The sequence below is a fragment of the Mytilus galloprovincialis genome, chromosome 9 (genome assembly GCF_965363235.1).
Source record: "Mytilus galloprovincialis chromosome 9, xbMytGall1.hap1.1, whole genome shotgun sequence".
In the NCBI taxonomy this organism is placed as follows: domain Eukaryota; kingdom Metazoa; phylum Mollusca; class Bivalvia; order Mytilida; family Mytilidae; genus Mytilus; species Mytilus galloprovincialis.
Window position 1 is genome coordinate 11,164,869 of NC_134846.1, and position 22,440 is coordinate 11,187,308.

Consider the following 22,440-nt stretch of genomic DNA (forward strand, 5'->3'; position numbering starts at 1 on the left):
AGATCAACTCATCGACAAACTACTTGTTCAAAATTCCGTTAACCTTTGAAAAAAAAATGACAAGTGGGGTTATAAATTTCTCTGTCATTGTAATTGAATCGCACCATTTCAAACCAGGAAGTGATGTGTGCTTACTCAATGCTATATAAATATGATTGTTAATTTATAGATTATTGTACTTTATAAACTTTTTAATAACGTGCAATCCAATTTCTTCTTTTATTTCTAAGAAAACTTATATTATTTGATACGTGGTGAAGAGGTTTGTCCATTTAAAAATACTAAGTCTAGAGTACGTTGCTAATTTAAAAAGAAAAGAAGATGTGGTATGATTTCAAATGAGACAAAATGAAACAGAATTGCACAACAATAAGTCACTGTACGGCCTTCAACAATGAGCAAAGCACCAACCTCATAGTCAGCTAAAACATAATACCGAGATAACAAAATAATTTCTCCTGATGAATATTACTTTGACTGTTTAGTTTATTTTTGGTGATATCCATTTGACGTGGCTCTGTAGTTATACATCCCGTTGCTGTGTTATTGTTCTATGGTAAAAAAAAATGTATTTTGCAAATGTGCTTTGTTATATGGATTCTGGATTTCTTTGTTACATGACGTGACTCTGTACTTATACATTCCGTCATTGTGTTATTGTGGTATGGTTATTGTTTTGTATTCTTCTCTTTATTTATTGCTAATATGCTTTGTCTATATGCCTTTTTGTGCTTCTTTGTTACATATTTGTTTGTTTTCATAGTGATTAAATTATAACACAGTGTTGACTGATATCCCCTAGTTTGGACATTTTGACACATCGTTGTCAATATAATGGATTTCAATGCAATTATCATACAAGTAAAAGGTTTAGCTACCTATAAAACTAGCTTAAATTCATCTTATTCTACTTGAGAAAACGCCTGTACTAAATCAGATAATTGACAGTTTTTATCTTATTGTTTGGTGTGTTTGAGCTTTTGATTTTGCCATTTGATACAGTCATACATCTAAGCCCAAGAATTTGCATCCAAATGATGTTGAATAAAAATTGAACTTTATATCTCCCGCATCGCTTAGAAAACACCATATTTTCAAATTAAACTGTCACATCAATTATATTATGTTAGTTCACAGATACCACATTGTGTCTTTCTCAATCTAAAGGTGACAGTAATTGTTGCAAGAATGGATAAAAACGAAATACACAATACCAATCAAGAAATGTATTTTTTTTTATCTTTATATGTGATTCTGATTTCTTAACAAAAAAAGAAATTTCCAATAAATTGCAAGATGAGAATATCTTAAAACCATATTTGAAAATAACTTCAAATAATTTTGAAAATCAATATAAACAACATTAAAGAATATTTCCAAAAAAAGAATTAAACACCAAAAAAGAAAAAAAGGGGGTGTCAAATCCACAAGTGTTTGTGCATTTACGTAAATCTTTTAAAATTAAACAATTTTGTGTTTTAAACATCTGTTTAATATGATAGGTCGTCTTATCAGTACGAAATGACAGATTTATAGCCCTTCTTTGCCATTTTGTAATTGGTAAAGGATATGAAATTTCACTTTCTTGTGCATGGATTTAGGACTGTGATATGCAAATTTCCGTTTTGAATTTTCCTCGGAGTTCAGTATTTTTTTTATTTTTCTTTTAAGAACATTGAATCAAATTCTAACAAGCAAAGGTATTTCTGTCGACGAAAAAATAATTAATCCAATTTTACTTTTGTATAATTTAATTTTCAAAAAATGACAAAATTTCTTATGGACTAAGGTTATTCATTGTTGATTTCTTATTACATTATAGTCATTGCTATATTTTCCACGGTGATTATATTAAATTTATCAAGATAATCAATAAAAACTGAAAACCGTGCAATATTAATCTCGGACAAATGCATACATATAATCGTTTATCACTCAATCGACAAACTACATGGTCACATTACGTTGAAACACTCGAGAAAAATCAAAATGACAAATTAGGTTATAAATTTAAGCCTTATTTGACTACTTGATAATGCAACCTTTAAATAAAAGAAACTAAAGCACTTGGACTATTTAACTAAGAAAAGGATAAATATGTAATCGCAGATCAATTCATCGACAAACTACTTGTTCAAAATTCCGTTACCCCTTTGAAAAAAAAAATAATAAGTGGGTAATAAATTTCTCTGTCATTGTAATTGAATCGCACCATTTCAAACCAGGAAATGATGTGTGCTTACTCTATGTTATATAAATAGACAATAACTTTTTAGTGTCTTTAAATATCAGATGTATTTGTACGAGGCTAGGAAACAAGGTGTATGCGAGCTATATAATCGTCATTCACTCAATCGACAAACTACATGGTCACATTACGTGGAAACACTAGAGAAAGATCAAAATGACAAATGAGGTTATAAATTTTAGTCTTATATAGAAACTTGATAATGCAACCTTTAAATAACAGAAACGTGTGCACTAAGACTATTTTACTTAGTAAAGGATAAATATGTAATCGCAGATCAATTCATCGACAAACTACTTGTTCAAAATTCCGTTACCCCTTTAAAAAAAAATAATAAGTGGGTAATAAATTTCTCTGTCATTGTAATTGAATCGCACCCTCTCAAACCAGTAAATGATGTGAACTTACTCAATGCTATATAAACATGACTGTTAATTTATAGATTACTGTATTATATAACTTTTAATAACGTGCAATCCAATTTCTTCTTTTATTTAAAAAAAAAAAAATATTTTATTTGATATGTGGTTAAGGGGTTTGTCCACTTAAAAATACTAAGTCTTGAGTAGGTCTTCAATTAAAAATAGAAAAGAAGATGTGGTATGATTGCAAATGAAACAATCTCCACAAGAGACAAAATGACACAGAATTGAACAACAATAAGTAACTTTACAGTCTTCACCTACAAAACAAAAACCGAGATGACAAATAAGAAATTTAATATGATTTATTACAAAAAATATTGAAGAAAAAAAATGTTAAATAGAAAAAAACCGAAAAGCACTGAGTTACAGGCTAAAGACTTGGGATAGGCTCAAACGGAATGTATCGTGGATAAACTCACGCAAAGCCGTCATCCCACTCCTAACTTGGGACAGTGGTATAACAGTACAATGTAAACACAACCTACAAGTTAAAAATGCTGAATTCATCAGATGGATACAAATCAAAATACATCTAATTAAAAAATAAAGTTGATGTGGACAGGTATTTATACATTCCTACAACAAAATACAACTTAAAACAGAATTAAGAGTACCCGGAGCTACTGATAACTTTTCAACGCCATTAACAACAACAACACACAAAGAAACAATGCATATCTACTAGTTTGGCTGTTCGTCTGGTATCTTCGGCCCCTCTTTTAAGATAAAAAAAATATCAATCAATAAACATTCAACATCCAACAGATTTAGATAAAAACGTCAAAAACAGTCGGAGAAAAACATGACCTCATGCCATACCAAGATAAGGGATCGACAAGATTGTAGAGCCATGTATGTTCATTTGTATTGGAAAATAGTATTATACAATAACAGTCTTTTGATGAGGTAAAAATGCGGTTTTTATTGACTTTTGAAAAAAAATGTTTTATTCCGAGTTAGCACTGAGAAAAATGTGTGTATTGACAAATTGTTACAAAATCCAATATGTACATCAAACTATTTTGAATTATTTTACATGTAAAGGTACGTGAAGTTTTGTGCATTAATACACTTTTTCGACATATAATTATGCTTTTTTTATTCAAAGTCCCATTCATTGAGAAAATTCTACTAATGGTCTATCAATATGGAATAATTAGTTTAATTTCAATAAACTGATAACAAAATCAATATTAATACCAATATAAACAATGTTTAAACATCTAATTACAGTGTTAAATTGATAACCTTTTAACCCGATTATTTAAAGGATCGATAAGTTTATCCGGATCATTCCTAATTTTCCGGGTTCGGTAAACAACATATACGTAAAAATAAGAATGTGCTATCCCGTTTGAAATAAGTTTTTTACAATTTCAATCAAACTTCAGAACCAAATCTTCAAATCTTTAAAGGTTTGAAGTAACTTAATTCAACTATTATAGTTATACGTAGATCACATTCATTGAAATCCAAAACGTCACAACGGACACGGGCATAGCAAACGAGTTGTGGTAAATGCACATCGTAGGTTGTTGCCAAGGAACATCACTGTCAATTAACAATAGGGAACAAAGAATTCGTCTCTTTTGTCGTAAATTTTAGTGCAGAGTTTCTCGTGTAAAGCTAAAATATCTATTTTTTAGGAAAGAACAGTATTTCTGTAATATTTGACTTACTTAAATTTAGTTCCTTTGGGTAAATTTCGGCAATATTTTTTTTTGCCTTAAACATCTTTTTGTATTCAAATTGTTGAAGATAGTGGATGTTATTGTAAAAACTATAGATGATAGGTTCAAAGTTAAGATCACAACAAGGATGAGCATGTCGCAATGTAACGACTGAAGGAAAATGTCTTTCTGCCCTTGAGTAATTGCTTTTGCATTATTATATTTTTTTTGTTTTTAATTTTTACAGATAGATATAGAAAATAGATTATAGAGGCATGATTAAAATAATGATCAGCACCACCATTTCTAATAATCCTAAAAGTATCAGACAATCTCTAAACCAAAATGTTATTTTAAGTCTGTAAATAGTTATCAAAGGTACCAGGATTATAATTCATACACCAGAAGCGCGTTTCATCTACATAAGACTCATCAGTGACACTCAGATCAAAATAGTTAAAAAGCCAAACAAGTACAAAGTTGAAGAGCATTGAGAACCCAAAACTCCATGAGGTTGTGCCAAATACGTCTAATGTAATCCATTCCTGGGATAAGAAAATCCTTAGTCTTTTGAAGAATCAAAAGTTTTGTAAACAGGAAATTTATAAAAATGACCATGTAATTGATATTCATGTCAACACCGAAGTGCTGACTACTGGGCTGGTGATACCCTCGGCGACGAAACGTCCACCAGCAGTGACATCGACCCAGTTGTGTAAATAGGTTTCGTCTATATAATACCACAGTCCCACTAGGCCACGATCCAATACGATCTGTAAAAAAATGCAAATTTTGATGATCGCAGTACGATTGTGTAGATCGCAGTTGGGTCGTATCACGGTCGTGGTGAGGTCTCAGGATCGTGATGAGCGTGGCCAACTTTGAACATATTCAAAACAATCGTGGTGCGGTCGTGGCGAAATCAGGTCGTAGTAGAAGCGAAGTGAGAGCGCACTAAGGTCGTAGTAAGATCGCAAAGGTCGCTGTGCCAAAGTAGCGAGAGCGTAGCATAAGCATGATTCTTTTTGAACAGGCTGCACTACGATCTCACAGCGACGTTATTGCGACCTCACTACGACCATCATGTTCTCACCGCGACCCAACTACGCTTCCACTACGACTATACCACGTTTACACCACGCTGTTCAAGACCATAGTACGATTCTAGCACGCCCTTGCCGTCTTCATCACGCTCTTCGTACAAACTGACTACATTCATACTACGACCATCATTCTCATTGTCATTTTCACATAAAATATATTATATATATTCAGGTTTCGTTTGTCTGTATAGAGTTCTTGTCCATTTTCTCTAACGGCTCAGCCATGTTTCTCGTTTATATAGATTAGACCGTTGGTTTTCACGTTTGATTTTACACTAGTATAGTAGTAATTTTTGGAGCCCTTTATAGCTTGTTTGTTCGGTGTGAGCTAAGGCTCCTTGGTGAAAGCCGTACCTTGACATATAATGGTTTACTTTATAAATTGTTACATGGATGGAGAGTTGACAAATTGGCACTTATACCACATCTTCCTATATCTATTGACACATCTGTGTCATCTTTGCTATCGTTCACTAAAATATCGTCGTTTGAGCTTTATGGACCAGCAAAAGGTTGTAATTTATGTTTGATTGGTCGGTCCGAAATATCTGCTTGATCAGGATTCGTTACTATCAGAGCTCCCTCTGCCTCTACACCAACCCCTACCACCCCGCCCACGTGTTCGATAATATTTTGGTGGCATGAATGCATTGTTTCCGAGAAATCTATTTATTAATCAGAAAAAGAAGGAATGGAATTGTATTGATATGGAACACGATGTTGACGTTATTACTGATAACATATTAAGATCGTAGTATGAATGTAGTGTAATCGTGGTAAGAACGCACTATAATCGCAGCAAAAGCGTGGTAAGATCGTGTTGCAATCGGATAACTCGTGGTACGGTCGTAGAAAGATCTTGATAAGTGTAGAGAGGTCGCAGAATAAGCGCGGTGAGAACGTGTTTTAATCGTAGTGGGATCGTTGTGGAAGCGTAATGAGGACGTAGAAGCATCGTGAAAGCAACGAAAATTTACATTTTCATGTCGCTCATACAACACCCTCACCACGATCTGAATTTATTTTAGATCGCGGTGAGCGTAGTGGGATCGTGGTCTAGTGGGACTGGGGTTTAAGACTCATCAGTGACGCTCAGATCAAAATAGTTAAAAAGCCAAACAAGTACGAAGTTGAAGAGCATTGAGGAATGCGTGAGTGACAAAAACGTGTGAAATGCAAAATAAAAATCGTTAAAATAGGATCTATTAACTTAATCTATTTATTACCCAACGAAAACAATGTTTTTCCTTCTGCAGTTTTGCCTGGCATAATAAAAACCGCTGATAATGTAAACATATTGAATGCAAAAAGATCAGCAACACAAAAATAACAATTATGTGAATACGAAAGTTCTCATTCGCAAACTGGCTTTTTTAATTGTGAAATGACCTTTGTTTAGGGTTTATTAACTATAGATTATCGTTGGTTATCCCAACGAGATTTGATTTCTCGCTTTAGCTGGCACGGCGAAATGAGACAATCAATCGACTTGAGATGACCAATGATAATCTGTTTATCGCTAATTTACATATGATGACGTTAATAATCTTATTGACGAAGGCATGCGCGTACTTAGTTTCAAGAGATCATTTTGCATATCTCTCTACTGTGATAAGGAAGGAGACTATCAGTCAGTAAGAGCAAAGGAAAATTTGTAAAATAGCGATAATATAGAATCTAACAAACTATACAAGTTATGTAATTTAGTCTCTTGTGTAGAGTTGTCTCATTGGCAATTATACTAAATCTTAAAATATGAATAAGAAGATGTTGTATGAGTGCAATGAGACAAGTCTCCATACAAGTCACAATGATTAAAAGCAATTCTAATATGACGTCCTATTACGCTTTGTAAACAAAGCCGTGTTCTAATAAGCACAAAATATGTTTGACACATGCGCACAAATTTACTGTTTATATTAAAGTTATTTACATCGTTATCCTATAAAATATATACATTCAAATAGCTTACTTAAATTTTTATAATATATGTTATATCGAACAACATATATTTACCCTGCTCGTATTTTTTAAACTTATCAAATATGAAATGTAATGTACAGACTCCTCGGGGAGGAAACGGGAACAGCTAAACATTTTTGCGGTATTTTCGTTCGCCTCGACCTATAAAAATACTGCATTTGTCCTATTAGAATCGAAATAATTCCTTCATGTCATGCTCTATGCTCATTGTAACATGGGTAGGCATTATATTTGACCACATTTTACACCTCGCTAACGCTCAGTGTAAAATCTCGACAAAAATAATGCCTACCCATGTTAAAATGAGCATAGAGCATGACATGAAGGAAATATTTCTTAAACAATTACATGTCAAAGTAAAATGCCCTGGCCCTGACCGAACAACAAACTTTAAACAGACCACTAATGACAAGTGTAATGAAAATAAAACAGGAAAATCAACGAATAGTCATTGTATAGTGCCATTGAAATAACCACCCATAATTTGGGAAATGTGCGAAAAACAGTGTTCTTTGTTTCAAAAGAAAGCTTCTAGCTGCTACAACCTTATTCTATTATGTACATTTAATCATGAACTATTTTCATAAAATTGTAAATAAACTCATCATAGATTCCAGAAAAAATGTTTGGTACGCCATACGCGTGGTCCGTCTACAAGAGACTCATCAGTGACATTCACATAAAGACGTCGAGGACCCTAAATTTCTAAACAATTTGCCTGATATAGCTAAGTTAATCTATTCCTGGTGTTTTATTTTAAAACAAAAGTGCTGACTTCTGGCCATGGGTTGGCGAAAAAAGAAAATTTCCCTCGGCACTGGTAACAACCCAGTGTATGTCAATAAACTCATCATAAGTATCAGAATAATTGTTCCCGGTAGCCACCACAATCAATGATTTATGTTGTAGTAACTGTATTTCTCTCGACTGTCATAGTTGCATCTTATAAACATTCCATAAAAACTTCAAAATATAAATTTAAATCCTTATCTTGTTTGCTTGTTAAAAATATACGATCATGACTAGTATCATTCATAAAGCAAATAATTTTGATCTGATTAGTTTTCCAATAGTCCTTGTTTAAAAGGTTAATTCCAGTACATCAATAAATAACATTGTTAAAAGGGGTTTGTTGCGTGCAACACATGTTGACTTCCTCATTACGTCACATGTTTGTAAAACCAGTTTTTCTTGACTAGGTTTCTCAAACAGAATCCGAATTTCTGAGGTAAGACTTCTTTTTTTTTTATGTAATCTTAGGATACCAGAGAAGGACAGAAATGTTAAAAGATTTTGAATTATGTGAAAATTTTATTTTCAACCTGTTAGTCGTTTTTATTCTTATTAAAAACTCCAACTCGTGAAAAATTATGAAACTTTCTTTTAGAAAGAAAGAAAGGTATTGGGTAGATCGGGCTTGTATTTTGCACCTTTATTTTTCTTTCTTCATTTTTTTGATATTAGCATGCAATAGGTTTGGTATTATAAATATATATATATATGTTTTTCAAAAGTATATAAGTGCAAAACTTTATGAAACTAGTGATCGCAATTTGAAATGATAGGGAAATTGTTAAAACAACCTGAGAAAGAAATTAAATTTCTTGTCCTTTGAATGTCGTACCCAAACTGATTTAATCATCCAGTGCATTTTATATACATTGGTGTAATACAAATTTTTGTTGATACTCAAATGCATGTCTGTTGTAGTAACTGAAAATTATTGCGGAAATTATGCCCTTTGTTATTTGAATTCCCCTCGCTGATTTATTTTCTGTTAATTTAATGCAAATACCAGTTTTTTCTTTATAAATTGATGAAAAAGCACTTAATTAATAACTAAGTAAACTATATTAATTTGAAAAATGATAATAAAGTTTTTAATATCAATTTTCAGGAGTTAGTATTACAGATGCAAGAAAATATGAGTTTACAAAGCCCTAAATGTGACATTGATTCATGACATTATAATACGTTCTAACTTCTTTCGTCGTACAATTATACTTTTTTTTAATATTCCTGAATTGAAATAGGAAAAGATATTTACCATCATCATCAAGCAGCGTGAAATAATACTGATACATTTATGATTTATTTAAGATATTTTAGTTTTCTTTTTGATGGATAAGAGTGTATTATTTTCATTGTTCACAAACAAGAACTATTAAGAATTGATATAAAAACTCCCTTCGTATCTTAGAAACTTTATATTATTATTTTATTTTTTTTTTACTTTATTGCTCTTTAAGAATTATTCCCCTGTAGTTTTTTTTTTTTATCTTTGGCAATGAGAGGATCCGTCAAAATCCTCCATCAGGGTCAAAAGTTTGCGCCACAAGCGGAAAATTTAATATCGGCCATATTTGGATCTTTGTTACATTTTCCTGGTTTATAGTTTTACAACTGTACGTTTTTTAGAGTAATAATATGAGGCTTTACATATCTGTTCAACACTTAAACGTTGAAAATACTATTGATTTTTAATATGTGCACAGATACAAAATTCATGTCTAAAAGCAAACACAAATATCCCAATTGACACATTGTGTATTGTGAAGCAAAGAGTTGATTAATAATAAATCGAATATTCTGACTAAAGTGTATAATTGTGACCATCAATGCATGTTATACAAATTGACAGAATATTTTCATATTTTTCAACAAAAACCTTAACTTTTCTTGAAACATTTATTTGTCTTTTCGTTCGTCCTGAAAAAAATGCTTTCAATCCATTAAATATTCGTATGCAATTTTAGTGCTTGCAGCATATTTTTAAATAACGGTGCACTTCTATTTTTGTATCAGGTTTTATCCATTTTGGGCTATTTATTAAAAAAAAAATCACAAATAAACGTTTTGTTTCATACTTTCACTTAAGATGAAGTGGACAAATCTATATAAATTAAACTTAAAAAAACACTAGATGTTGGATTTGTTAATAGAAAGTTTCATTAAATTATGTTGCTTTTTCTGTCAAATTGACCACGCTGACTATTTGAAAATTTTGGGATTTTTAAAATTGAGAATGGAAATGGGGAATGTGTCAAAAAGACAATAACCCTACCATAGAGTAGACATTTGAAAACCAAAAGCATATTAAATCAACTTCTTTGTTATAATTGACTGAAAGATTCCATATCTAAGAATTAAAAAAAAAATTGATATGGGATATACATATCTTTGTTTAAATCATTTCCTTGTATCCTCGCCTATTCTCTGAATATTTTTGCTCATGACACTTACTAGATTCGTTAATAAATTTGAAAAAAAATATTACTCAAAACTGACAACTTGTAAGTACACAGTTTCTTTTACATAGATTAGTTTGACTATGATATTTTTCATATTCATTGCTATTATCCACTTGTATCACATGTTATGAAATAATTTCCGAACGAGATTTCAACAAGACTAAAACCTCCGAAAAAAACATCCTTAATTTCAGATTTACATTTGAAATTTTACAACGTTTTATTTAAATTTTTGTTTTTTAAGATTTTTTTTATTAAAATGCAAATATCTTGATTATGTTAAAAACAATTAATCAATTGATGCCTTCATTTTAAAATTTATCTCTTTACTTTAGACTTCTGATTTTTTCTTTAAAAAGATATTCAAATCAATTTTGGTTTTAAATGTTTTTTCATTCCCTTTTCATTTGCATTTATTTGAATACACTGATTTGCCAATTATCTTGTCGTTTATGTTTTAGATGCTTTGCTTTTACTATCTCCACCAGAAGGTTGAGAGAGTTATCGGAGGTGTGTTTGAAAAATATGGGAGATTTATCGCACGACATCCCTGGAAGACTGTAGTTTTTATAGGGATTATCAATGCTGCTCTTGGTGTTGGCCTTTTAAAAATTGATCCAGAATCTGGGATCCATCAGTATGTTCCAATAGGAAGTACCGCAAGTAAGGACCAAAAAAATGTAAGTTTTGACGGAAAAGTCATATGCATACTTTTCAATAAACTCATTGTAATGTTAACTGAAAAATCAACGCAATAAAAAATGTTTACTTCATTGGTTTACATTTTAGAAACGTGCAAAAATTAAATAATTATTGACATTGAATAAAACCACCGATTATTTAAGATTTGTATATTCCTCAACTTATATTTTTTAAGTCAAGCATGGGTAAGAATCCTAATTGAAATAATCTAATTATAGATCCTAAGAAAACAACTATGAAATATATAATATATGTTGCTCTTATACTAATAATCATAGATTATCGTTGAGCATCTCAACGAGATTGATTTTCTCACTTGAGCCGGTACGGCGTTAGCGGGAAAAGCAATCGAGTTGAGGTGAGACAACTGTTTATCGTTATTTTACCTATGACGAGGTTGTCAATTTCATGTCAATTTTCTTAAGCAACGCCACGTGCCGCCTTATTTTCTAGCGACAATTTTCCATCTCAAGCGAGTAGCATGATATGAAAAATTATCACAAAACAAGATCGAAGGAAAAAATGCACAAAATATCGATAACAAATATTATCTTGGATTGCTTGTTTTAACAAATTCAAACACCAAAATTATGCCAAACGTGTAGTGTTTCATCAATATTTTTTTCTCACTCACAAAGAGTTTGTTGTTCATCATCCGACGTTCTTACAACGATGTTTTTGATGTTCTCTTATGAAAACTTCCTTACCAACTGCAATCAAACTCGGCATCAACCTTTTGTCGGTCGACAATTTATGGCATATTATGTTCGTTGAACCCGCAGACCAACTAACGTGGTTTAATGACCGAAATGATCAGTTGAGATATTACAAATTAAAGAAGTCATACTACTACCCTAATCAATAATAATTGTCATATATTCTTTGGAAATGATTGTGTTTATGCATTGACTCAGTAAAATATTACCAGAAACTGCATTTTTCTGTTAATAATATTAAAACTGTTGACAAACTGAAATTTGTGCTTTTGAAACTTATTTGCAAAATATCAAAATTGATAAAGCTAAAAGTCATTGTATGTGTATGTATGTGTGGTCTTTGACTTTAACCTTTATATGTATATATATCAAAAACTTGACTTTATTTCAAACTTTGAAATAATCAATCTTAGTACAGACCGAAAAGAAAGAAACTTCTAAATTATCTATTCAGAATTGAAATTGATAGATGCAGCTTTTTTCTTTTATGCTGAAACACTTGACAAAACATTGTCATAATGGTCCAATATTTTGCAAATTTATTTATGAACAATAAACTTTAAAAAAAACACTGGTATTAAACTAATGTGCCTTTTCATTATTGATAAATAATAATCGTTGACAAACTGTGTAATCTCCAAAGATGAAGATCTGAAAGGTTTTATATCAAAACACTACTGTATGTTTGTGATGTGTGATGTCAGTAGTTTCTCACCAGACAATATGTTGTCTACGTTGCAATTTTTTTTATAAATGAAAATAATCATTCAACATTTTTGTCTCTTTTTGCATTGACATCTGCAAAAAGGTACATAGTTTAGCGTCATACTTTTATAAGCATTGAAAGTCTATAATCCTTAAATCTATTCTTCAAAAATCTATTTTTCAAAATTAATAAATGCTAAATTATTTAATCCAACATTACTAACGATTATCATTAACATACTCAAGGGCTATAAAGGTCTGTGAATGTCACAAAGTCGATTGGTTTGCATAAGATGTCAAATCTATTTTAAATGTTTTGATTCGGTGAGGATGCATTGTTTCTTTTTTAAATGCATTTACGATTAGATATTATAACAAATTAATATGTCAAAAGACACATTTGTTAATGTTAATGTTAATAAGAAAAGTATAACAAACATACTGTACTCAAAGACAATTAAAAAAAAGATTAAGGCCACAAAAACTGCCAAAAAAACCCGTTATCAATCGATAGAACAAGTAAATCCCAACTGTTATATTCCTGATTTGGTATTGGCATATTTCGAAGAAAATTGTGGGTTAAATCGGTTTAATAGTTATCTCAACGTCCAACTTGTATAACGGTTGTTCATAGTGTCGATGTATTGAAACAAATTAGGCGAGCAACCTGAAGAAACATAATTGGTTAATATGACAATACTTAACAATTACATTATTATGCTTTCAGGTTGAAACTTTGTTTAAGATCAACACAACTGTCAATTTCTATGTGCAAAGTTTACCAGATCTCGGCCAGTTTGGAGAAGTCATCATAGAACTAAAAAATGGAGACAACATACTCAACATATCAAATTGGAGGCACATAAAAGAGCTTACTGCTTATATTCAGAACACGTCAATCGTCGATTCTTCAGGAAACATTTACACTTTTGCAGATTTGTGCGCACGATCACATGGTGACTGTGTGGTTGATGGTAGCTTTTTGTTAGATAACAAATTTATTTTAGATATGAATAGCAATAACATTACATATCCCATCTATAATTTATCAGCGCAACAAACTATTGTTTTAGATCGATTTATTGGAAACGTTAATGCTCCCAATGGTTTAATTATACAAGCAACTGCTCTTAAGTTACGGTTTAATCTTCAATCAGAATCATTTGATTTATCAAGGCAATGGGAGAAAAGATTTGTCGAAAGAATGGCATTATTTGAGAATACTGATATTACTGTCAAATATTCTTATTCAGATAGTTTAAGCGTTGAGTTAAGCAAAAATGTAACTGGGGACATTTCTGTATTCTCGGTGACTTTTACACTGATGATCGTATTCGCATGTCTAGCTTTAATGGGGATGAACTGCGTTGATAATCGGTATTTTCTTGGTTTAGCTGGTATTTTATCTACGTGTCTGGCGATTTTAGCATCATTTGGCCTTGTAAGCGCTTGTGGTATAACCTTTGTAGACATCGTTGGAATAATGCCATTTTTGATTCTAGGTATGTATTGCAAAGATCAGAGTTAAACGTATTTGTTAAATTGATTAGAAAACTGCATTCAATAATTTGTAGTATTATGGATGACACTTAAAAGCTAACAGTATATTGTCAATATATCTCAAAAATATATTATCACAGTTTAGATGGAATATTCCAAAAAAAACTGCAACATTACAGTATGCACTGAAATACCCAATTGGGTTAATCATTTTAATTCGTTGGAAGCTTATAATAACAAGCTACGTTTCGTTGAAAGTTGCGTATTCACGGTTAAGATTTCCAAATATTGTGTACGCTACTACCACATCATTTCATTTAAAATCGTTTGATGAATATGAGTGCTACTAAAAATCGAAATAGCGGTGAACGTGTTTTTTTTTTAATGATTAGTACATTTCTAAATGTGTGCCATAGATATCTTGTCATTGCGTTACAATTAACGTAAATTGTTAATCTCTAAAAAGTAGAATAACAAAATAACAAACTCCAAGGAAAATTCAAAACGAAGAGCGCCTAAACAAATGGCAAAATCAAAAGTTCAAACGCATCAAACGCAAATATAACAACTGGCATATTCTTAACTTGATACAGGCAATTTCTGATGCAGAAAATGGCGGATTGGATCTAGTTTTATGGCTAGCTGAACTCATAGCAGGTGAAACACAATGATTATAAGAGCGTCAAGTCTGTTTTTATTCAATGTTCAGTATATGATAAATTCTTTATAAAATATCCTCTTAATTTCAGTCAAAATCTTATCAAATGTATTATAAGATACGAAATATCTACAAACTATTCTTAGAGGATTTCCTGCAAACTATATAATATACATATGCTAATATTTAAAGATATACTATTGAATCTATGCGATATCTTTTGAAAACTATTTTAAGGAGGACGTGTTTTTCAACGGACTATCGGCATTCCAATGGGAACGGATTGTGCCCTATTCTTGCCGACTTGTTTCTTTATTATTATGAGGCTGACTTCATACAGGAACTTCTTAGGAAGAAAGATAAGAAGTTAGCAATACAATATCATTTAACTCAACTTTCCGCTATAAAGATGATGTTCTGTCACTAAATAATTCAAAATTTGGTGACTATGTCGAAGGCATCTATCCCATTGAACTAGAGATAAAGGATACAACAGATTTAGTTAAGTCGGCCTCATATCTTGACTTACATCTAGAAATTGACAATGATGGTCGATTGAAAACAAAACTTTACGACAAAAGAGATGATTTCAGCTTTCCACTTGTGAACTTCAGTCAGACCTTATTAAACCGGACCCTGAATAAACCGGTTTCCTGTCCATTCCGGCCGGAAATGAAAGTCCCACATTTTTCCATTCAAAGTCTTTGTTAAAATACCCTTTGTAAACCGGACCCTATGTATTCCGAATTCCGGTCTTATTATGAAGTCCCAATACTCTTAATTACATTAATTATTACCTGTCAAAACCGGTTTGTCTAATTAATTTCAATGATCGATATGCAATTAAAACATATTTGTTTATACAATATAACTTTTCGTGATAATCAATTAGTCAGGTGTCAAACTGTGAACCTACAACAGTAGTGAGCTGTATTATTTATTAAAACATTATAAACGTGTCAATTAAACGAAAAGACACACCGAATATATATCTCGGATTGAACTTACGTTTTAACTTGGATAAACAAATTAAAATCGCGAAGTAAAAAGTTCACATCGTAATTTCGAAATCCTTGGTTCCTTGTTGTGAACCCCTAAACAAATGACCTTGATAATGAAAAACACCCGGATGACAACAATCAATGGATATTGTACACTGTACGACAACGTTTCGAAAGTGATGACATTACGTTTGATAATATTCTGGCTTTTTAATAGGCCATTCCAACATTTCAAATTATTGATCATGGGAGTAAATCGAAACTCTCGTCTTACAATCCAAACAACGCGAGCATTATGATGCAAATGCAAACAATGAAAAACGAAGTGACAGTATTTTAATTTATCAGATATAATTTACAATCAGAGAGAATTTTTTCATGCAAAATGTCGGACGTCACAAGTCATTAACTTCCGGTCAAAACAGAAACCTGAATAAACCGGCTCACTGTCCAAACCGGCCCTTTTTCATGGTCCCGTAGCCGGCCGGTTTATACAGGTTTTACTGTAGCAACATTCCAGCAGCACCTGCATACGAGGTATATGTCTCCAAATTGATACGATATTCCCGTGCTTGCATTTTCTATCATGATTTTCTTGATAGAGGGTTGTTGCTCACAAGGAAGCTATTAAATCAAGAGTTCCAAATGGTGATTTTGAAATCATCTCTTCGTAAATTTTACGGACGCCATTACGAGTTGGTTGACCGTTATGGAATAACCGTTTCACAAATGATATCGGAAATGTTCCTTACGTCGTAACAATAATCTCCTGCCCTTTCATAAATGTGACCTCCCGAATTGGACTATTTACCAGATTTGTTATCTCATAAGCAACACGATGGATGCCACATGTGGAAGCAGGATCTGCTTACCCTTCCGGAGCACCTGAGATCACCCATAGTTTTTGGTGGGTTTCGTGTTGTTTATTCTTTAGTTTTCTATGTTGTGTCATGTGTACTATTGTTTTTCTGTTTGTCCTTTTTATTTTTAGCCATGGCGTTGTCAGTTTATTTTCGATTTATAAGTTTGACTGTCCCTCTGGTATCTTTCGTCCCTTTTTTTAAGCTACAACGCGAAAGCGTTCTGATAATGAATTGAATAAAACAACTTATCCCATAAACGATTAAAGCGATGGCAGTTGAACCTACGAACAATAACTCGAATCCAGGGTCATCTTTGGTTCATATATTTCTTTAGAATAGCCACATCATGAAATTTCTGTCATTTTTTTCATCTCAACTATGACTTCTATATGTATTTTAATGTATGAAGCGAACCTTGCGTTGTCCGTATTACAATTCATTTGAAGTCTAATAGACAAACACGATCAATAACTTTAGCAGAGTACAAATTATTCAATGGTAAGATTTAAAAATTGTGTTAAATAAAAGCAACAGTACTATACCGCTGTTCAAAAGCCATAAATCGATTGAAAGCAAATTCGGGTTACAAACAAAAACCTAGAGAAACACATCAACTATAAGAGGAAAACAACGACACCACAGAACGCTGAAGTTCAACAAAAAATAAACGACAATGCAACATACATAGAAACGAAATGTTAGATAACAACTGCCACATTCCTGATTTGGTACAGGCCATTTTAAGAAAACAAATGGTGGTTTTAACCTTTTTTATGGCTATCCAAATGTTGGGCTTTATGGCAATGTTAAATTTACCGCTTAAATGACACCATGGCGTGACGAGAATACAGTACAAATGAATGGAAGAACACCAAAGACTGAGAACCCTTGATTTAAGATTCCTAGAAAATCTCTTTATGATGCCAGCTTCATAAGAGTAAAAGAACAACTGAGCAAAAAGAGAACAAAAGTTTGTTAACACAGAAATGCCGACTGTCTATTGTCATCGTAGATCAAGGTAAAAAAAATGACTGTGAAATTTTATGAAAACACTTGTTTGACAATCACTTGATTTTTAAGGATTATACGTCACATGGTTTCATAGCTTTATTCAGTAGCATGTGTCACGTTAAGACAATAACAAAGATGTGGTACGAAAACATAAGCGTCCTGATTAATATACAATGTATGATACGACCAATCCTTAAACAAATATTTTAGTTTGCGTTTATATTCCGTCAAGTTGTCCTCAATCCTAGAATACGATATACTCGTACATGTTGTTTATAAGCAGCAGACATCAACTGTGTTATACTTTTGCAGTATGAAAGAGATTCATATCGTATTTTCCTAATATATTTAGAAGTATGCAGAATTTATATTTAATTTGCAAAATTCCTATTACGGGAATGTGTAGTTCGTATCAGTAGATACATAGTGTACTTTTATCAAAATCCTAAAAACTTGCGGACATTATCCAACCTTTAAAAATTGATACAATATTGAAATGAATGCATACTGTCCGCTAAAAAGTAGAACTCCACTTTATTTAAATCACCAGAATGATAAAAAGTAAAACATCAGAGTTCGCAGCTATAAAAAGGGTTCGTTCTATTTTCCTTGGTATATTTCACGTTTGTTGATAGTTATAATAGAATGCATGTAATTAAAATAATTTGTAAACCGGATTTGTATATTTTTTTCCTAATCGATTTATGAATTTTGAATAGCGGTATACTACTGTTGCCTTTATTTATCATCCCCCTTTGTATCTTCCTCCTATCATATTCTTAATCATTCTATAAAACCACGATTAAGTTCGAACTGTATTTTCTTTTTACAGGTATTGGCGTGGACAATATGTTCATTCTCCTGTCTGGTTTGGCAGATACAAATAGTGCCCAAGACGTAGAAACTCGTATTGGTAAGACAATACGGACAAGTGGAATTGCTATCACTATAACATCAATAACAGACATTGTAGCGTTCTGTGCGGGAGCTGCATCAGTGTTTCCTAGTGTTCGAAACTTTTCATGGTACACAGGTAGATATTAACAAAAATTAGGACAAGTTTATGTAAAATTCTACTTATTTTCAATGTATAACAATAGACAATAAAACGATGTGGTTTTGTATAAAGAACTGGGTAATATTTTCAATAATAAAATTACAAATGGTCCCTGGTTTTCCCGTTTGAATAGTTTTATATTAGTCATTTCGAGGGCTCTTTGTAGCTTTCTTTTTGATGTGAGCCAAATCTCAGTGTTTTAGACCGTATTTTGACCTATAATGGTTACTTTAACAAATTGTGACTTGGATGAAGAGTTGTCTCATTGGCACGAATACCACATCCTTTTATATCTATATGTATTTTGATTTGTTTAAACGATAACTGCACAGAATATAGATTACACAAAAAGGATAAAAGAAACTTTGTTAAAAGGTGTATTTTGCTAAATTTCATCTATTAGTACTAATTATATAAAAAAAATGTCGCTTTAGTCTAATTGATTTTATGTGTCTGTTTGCAGGATGTGCAGTTCTGTTTTGTTATATAAACTATCTTACATTTTACACCGGTGTCATGGCAATCAATGAGAGTCGCGTAACAAAACAGTTACATTGGTTTACATGCTGCAAAACAAAATCTCATGAAGTACTCAAGGCAGAAGGCAAATCTAAAATGTTTGTCTTATTTTGTGGAGGTGCAGCACGACAAAAGAGAGAGGAAGTTGAAGGGCCTATAGAAAAATATCCAAAAATTCTATTAAAGAAAGCTGTGCTAAGCGGTCCTACAAGGATTGTTATCATTATATTATTTATAGGGTATTTGGGTGTCTCAGCATGGGGTGCAAGAAATTTTCGTGAGGATCTTGATCTCAGGAATTTAGTCTCCAGTGACTCTTATCATTATAAATTTTATGATACGAACCTCAACTATTTCAGCCAAAGCTTTTTTGTTTCTTTTTATATTAGTTCTGAGATTGATTATAGACAGGAATCAAATGTTTTAAAAATCGAATCGTTATTAAAGAAGGCTAAAGGCGATAAAGATATTGGATCAACTTTTCAGCTTTCTTGGTTAAATTCATATATAAACTCCCATGAATATGATATTAGCACGAAATCAAACTTTACTATCGGCTTGAAATCTTTTTTAGCGCTTCATGGCAACATATTCGTAAACGATGTAACGATTAGTGGTAATTCAATTGTTGCATCACGGTTTCATGTTCTCAGCACAAATCTTAAAACATCAAGCGAGCAAGCTTCCTTAATGGTCCGTATGAGAGATATTGCAAAGTCTTCCGTGTTGCCAGTCTTTGTGTTTTCACCCCCTTTTGTTTTCTTTGAGCAATATGTACAAATTGTTCCACAAACAATACAAACTCTTGCAATAGCTGTATCTGTTGTGTTTTTGGTCACCGCTATATTTATGCCTTTGCCTGTCCTTATACTTTTGGTAACTGTTTCTGTTTCAATGATCATGGTAGGGGTTATTGGCTTAATGCAAATTTGGGGTCTCACTTTAAGTTCTGTGACGATGATCCATATTGTCATGTGTGTAGGATTTTCTGTTGATTTCAGTGCCCATATTTGTCATGCGTATGCGCATGTCCCAGGGGAAAATAGAGATGCAAGAGTAAGTACAGCACTGGACTTAGCGGGAGGTCCTATATTAAATGGGGCACTTTCTTCTGTTATTGGTATAGTTGTGCTGGCTTTTTCAAAATCATACATTTTCTTTTCCTTTTTTAAAGTGATGTTCATCGTTGTGGTTGTGGGTGCTATGCATGCCATTTTTCTTCTTCCAGTATTGCTCTCTTGGATAGGCCCTATTTACGGAACACCAGAAACAGAACCAGTCAACGACAAAATGAAATATTCAGAGACAGACGAAGAAAAACAAAACGAACTTATGAATTATAAACAGAATACTATACCACGGCTATCAACCGCAAGTCTACGAAGTTTAAATAAGGCTTCTTAACGAAAGTTATACTTATTTCAAGAACAATTACCATTTAATGCTTATACAATTTGCTGTGCTTACAAAAATGAAGAATATAATAGTTTTCTATGTAGTGTTAATATGAAACTGTTTACCTTTTAGTCGTCATCCGTCGTTCTTTAGAAATCGGGTTGTCAGTTTCTATCGATTTTTTTTTTGTTTTTTGTTTTTTGCCCCTTGTTATCATCCGGTTATTTTTTGCTACAAATTAGAACAATTTTATAGGTAAACGTATCATGGAAATGTATTTTGCAGTATGCAAAATAGTCGCAATTTTTTCTTTTAAAATTACTGATAGACTGTTTTTTTTTTACCTGCTTAAGAGAAGCATTTGTTTTTTAATGTAATGTCTTGTAAATTCATGATATTATTCACTTAAGTCTCAAAAATAGTGGACCGGTTCATTGTTTTAAAGCAGTAGATTTATTGATAACTAGATATATAGTAGATTTTTTCTGAAATTTAAAAAAGAAATGAGCAACTACATTATGCCTCTATTCAACATTGAATATATTGTTTAGAGGAGCTAAGAATAGCTGGTTAATAATACCTTTAAATCAGAATAAACAACAAACATTTAACTTCGCGTTTAGTAACGATATACGTTATAATGTTAATGCTCATGACTTCCTGGTTTATCATCCAGTAGGTATGACTTTTAGAATACAATTCATCACAAGATTTTTTTGTTCGGAGACAATATCGAGTTCAAAATAGCAAAATTACACATAAATACCAAAAGAAAAAATATCTTCTTATATGTATAGATAACCAGATTATTCTTAACATTTAAAAGGGTCACAGGTTGACGCGATACAAAACATATAAATTTGTTAAATGTCAATATAATGAAATATATAACACAAATGTAACAATCGTCATAAAAGAGCATATTTTTTTTTATAAAATGCTTATCAGAACAAAATTATCTGTTAGTTTACTTTTTTTAGTTAACATATTGCTATTCATTCCTACAAGGTCCCAGGTGATGGTTCCTTTTTACCACTGATTAAAGGAAAGTATTTTAGAACGTCTAAAATAATGTCGTTTAGTTAGAACTTGTTTTAATTCGAGCGTCACTGGTGCGTAGCCGAATACAAATTGATGGCAATATAGTTGTCACTGTAGTTGAACTGATTGGACCACTAGGCATTGTAAGGCTCTAAAATGAACTCCATTTCAAGATATGAAATAAACCTTATGAACTTTGTGATATTCTAGCGTTACTGTTGCGTTTATTGCAGACGAAACGAGCGTCTGACGTACAAAATTATAAATCTGATATTTTTGGTAAGTTATCCGGTTGGATTTTTCGCATGATCGTTTAGAATGTTATCCAGTCATGAGCATATACAAAATGTATGATAATTGAGACTAATATTATATACTAGTAATTAATATTAAGGAAAAGTCGAACATCGATGAAATTCATCTTTGAAATGTTGTCAATTAATTTTTACATTTTGTCAAAGTGACTTAATAAGTTCATGTTTGGTTGATAGTGTTTAATGCCACTTTCAGTTTTCATTGCTTTATCACTGTGGTAGTTTTCAGAGGTGAAGAATCCCTGAATTTTGGGAAGAAAACTGATAATTCTAGGCCA

At 32.0% G+C, this 22,440-nt stretch overlaps 1 protein-coding gene across 1 annotated transcript; it reads left to right on the top strand.

The window, feature by feature from the left end:
- The first annotated feature begins 11,138 nt into the window (after positions 1-11,138).
- LOC143044394 (patched domain-containing protein 3-like) lies at positions 11,139-21,304 on the top strand. The gene is made up of 4 exons (XM_076216385.1): positions 11,139-11,360; positions 13,531-14,305; positions 18,669-18,869; positions 19,357-21,304. The coding sequence occupies exons 1-4, from the start codon at positions 11,142-11,144 to the stop codon at positions 20,814-20,816; spliced, it is 2,655 nt and encodes an 884-aa protein (XP_076072500.1). The 5' UTR covers positions 11,139-11,141; the 3' UTR covers positions 20,817-21,304.
- The last annotated feature ends 1,136 nt before the right edge of the window (positions 21,305-22,440 follow it).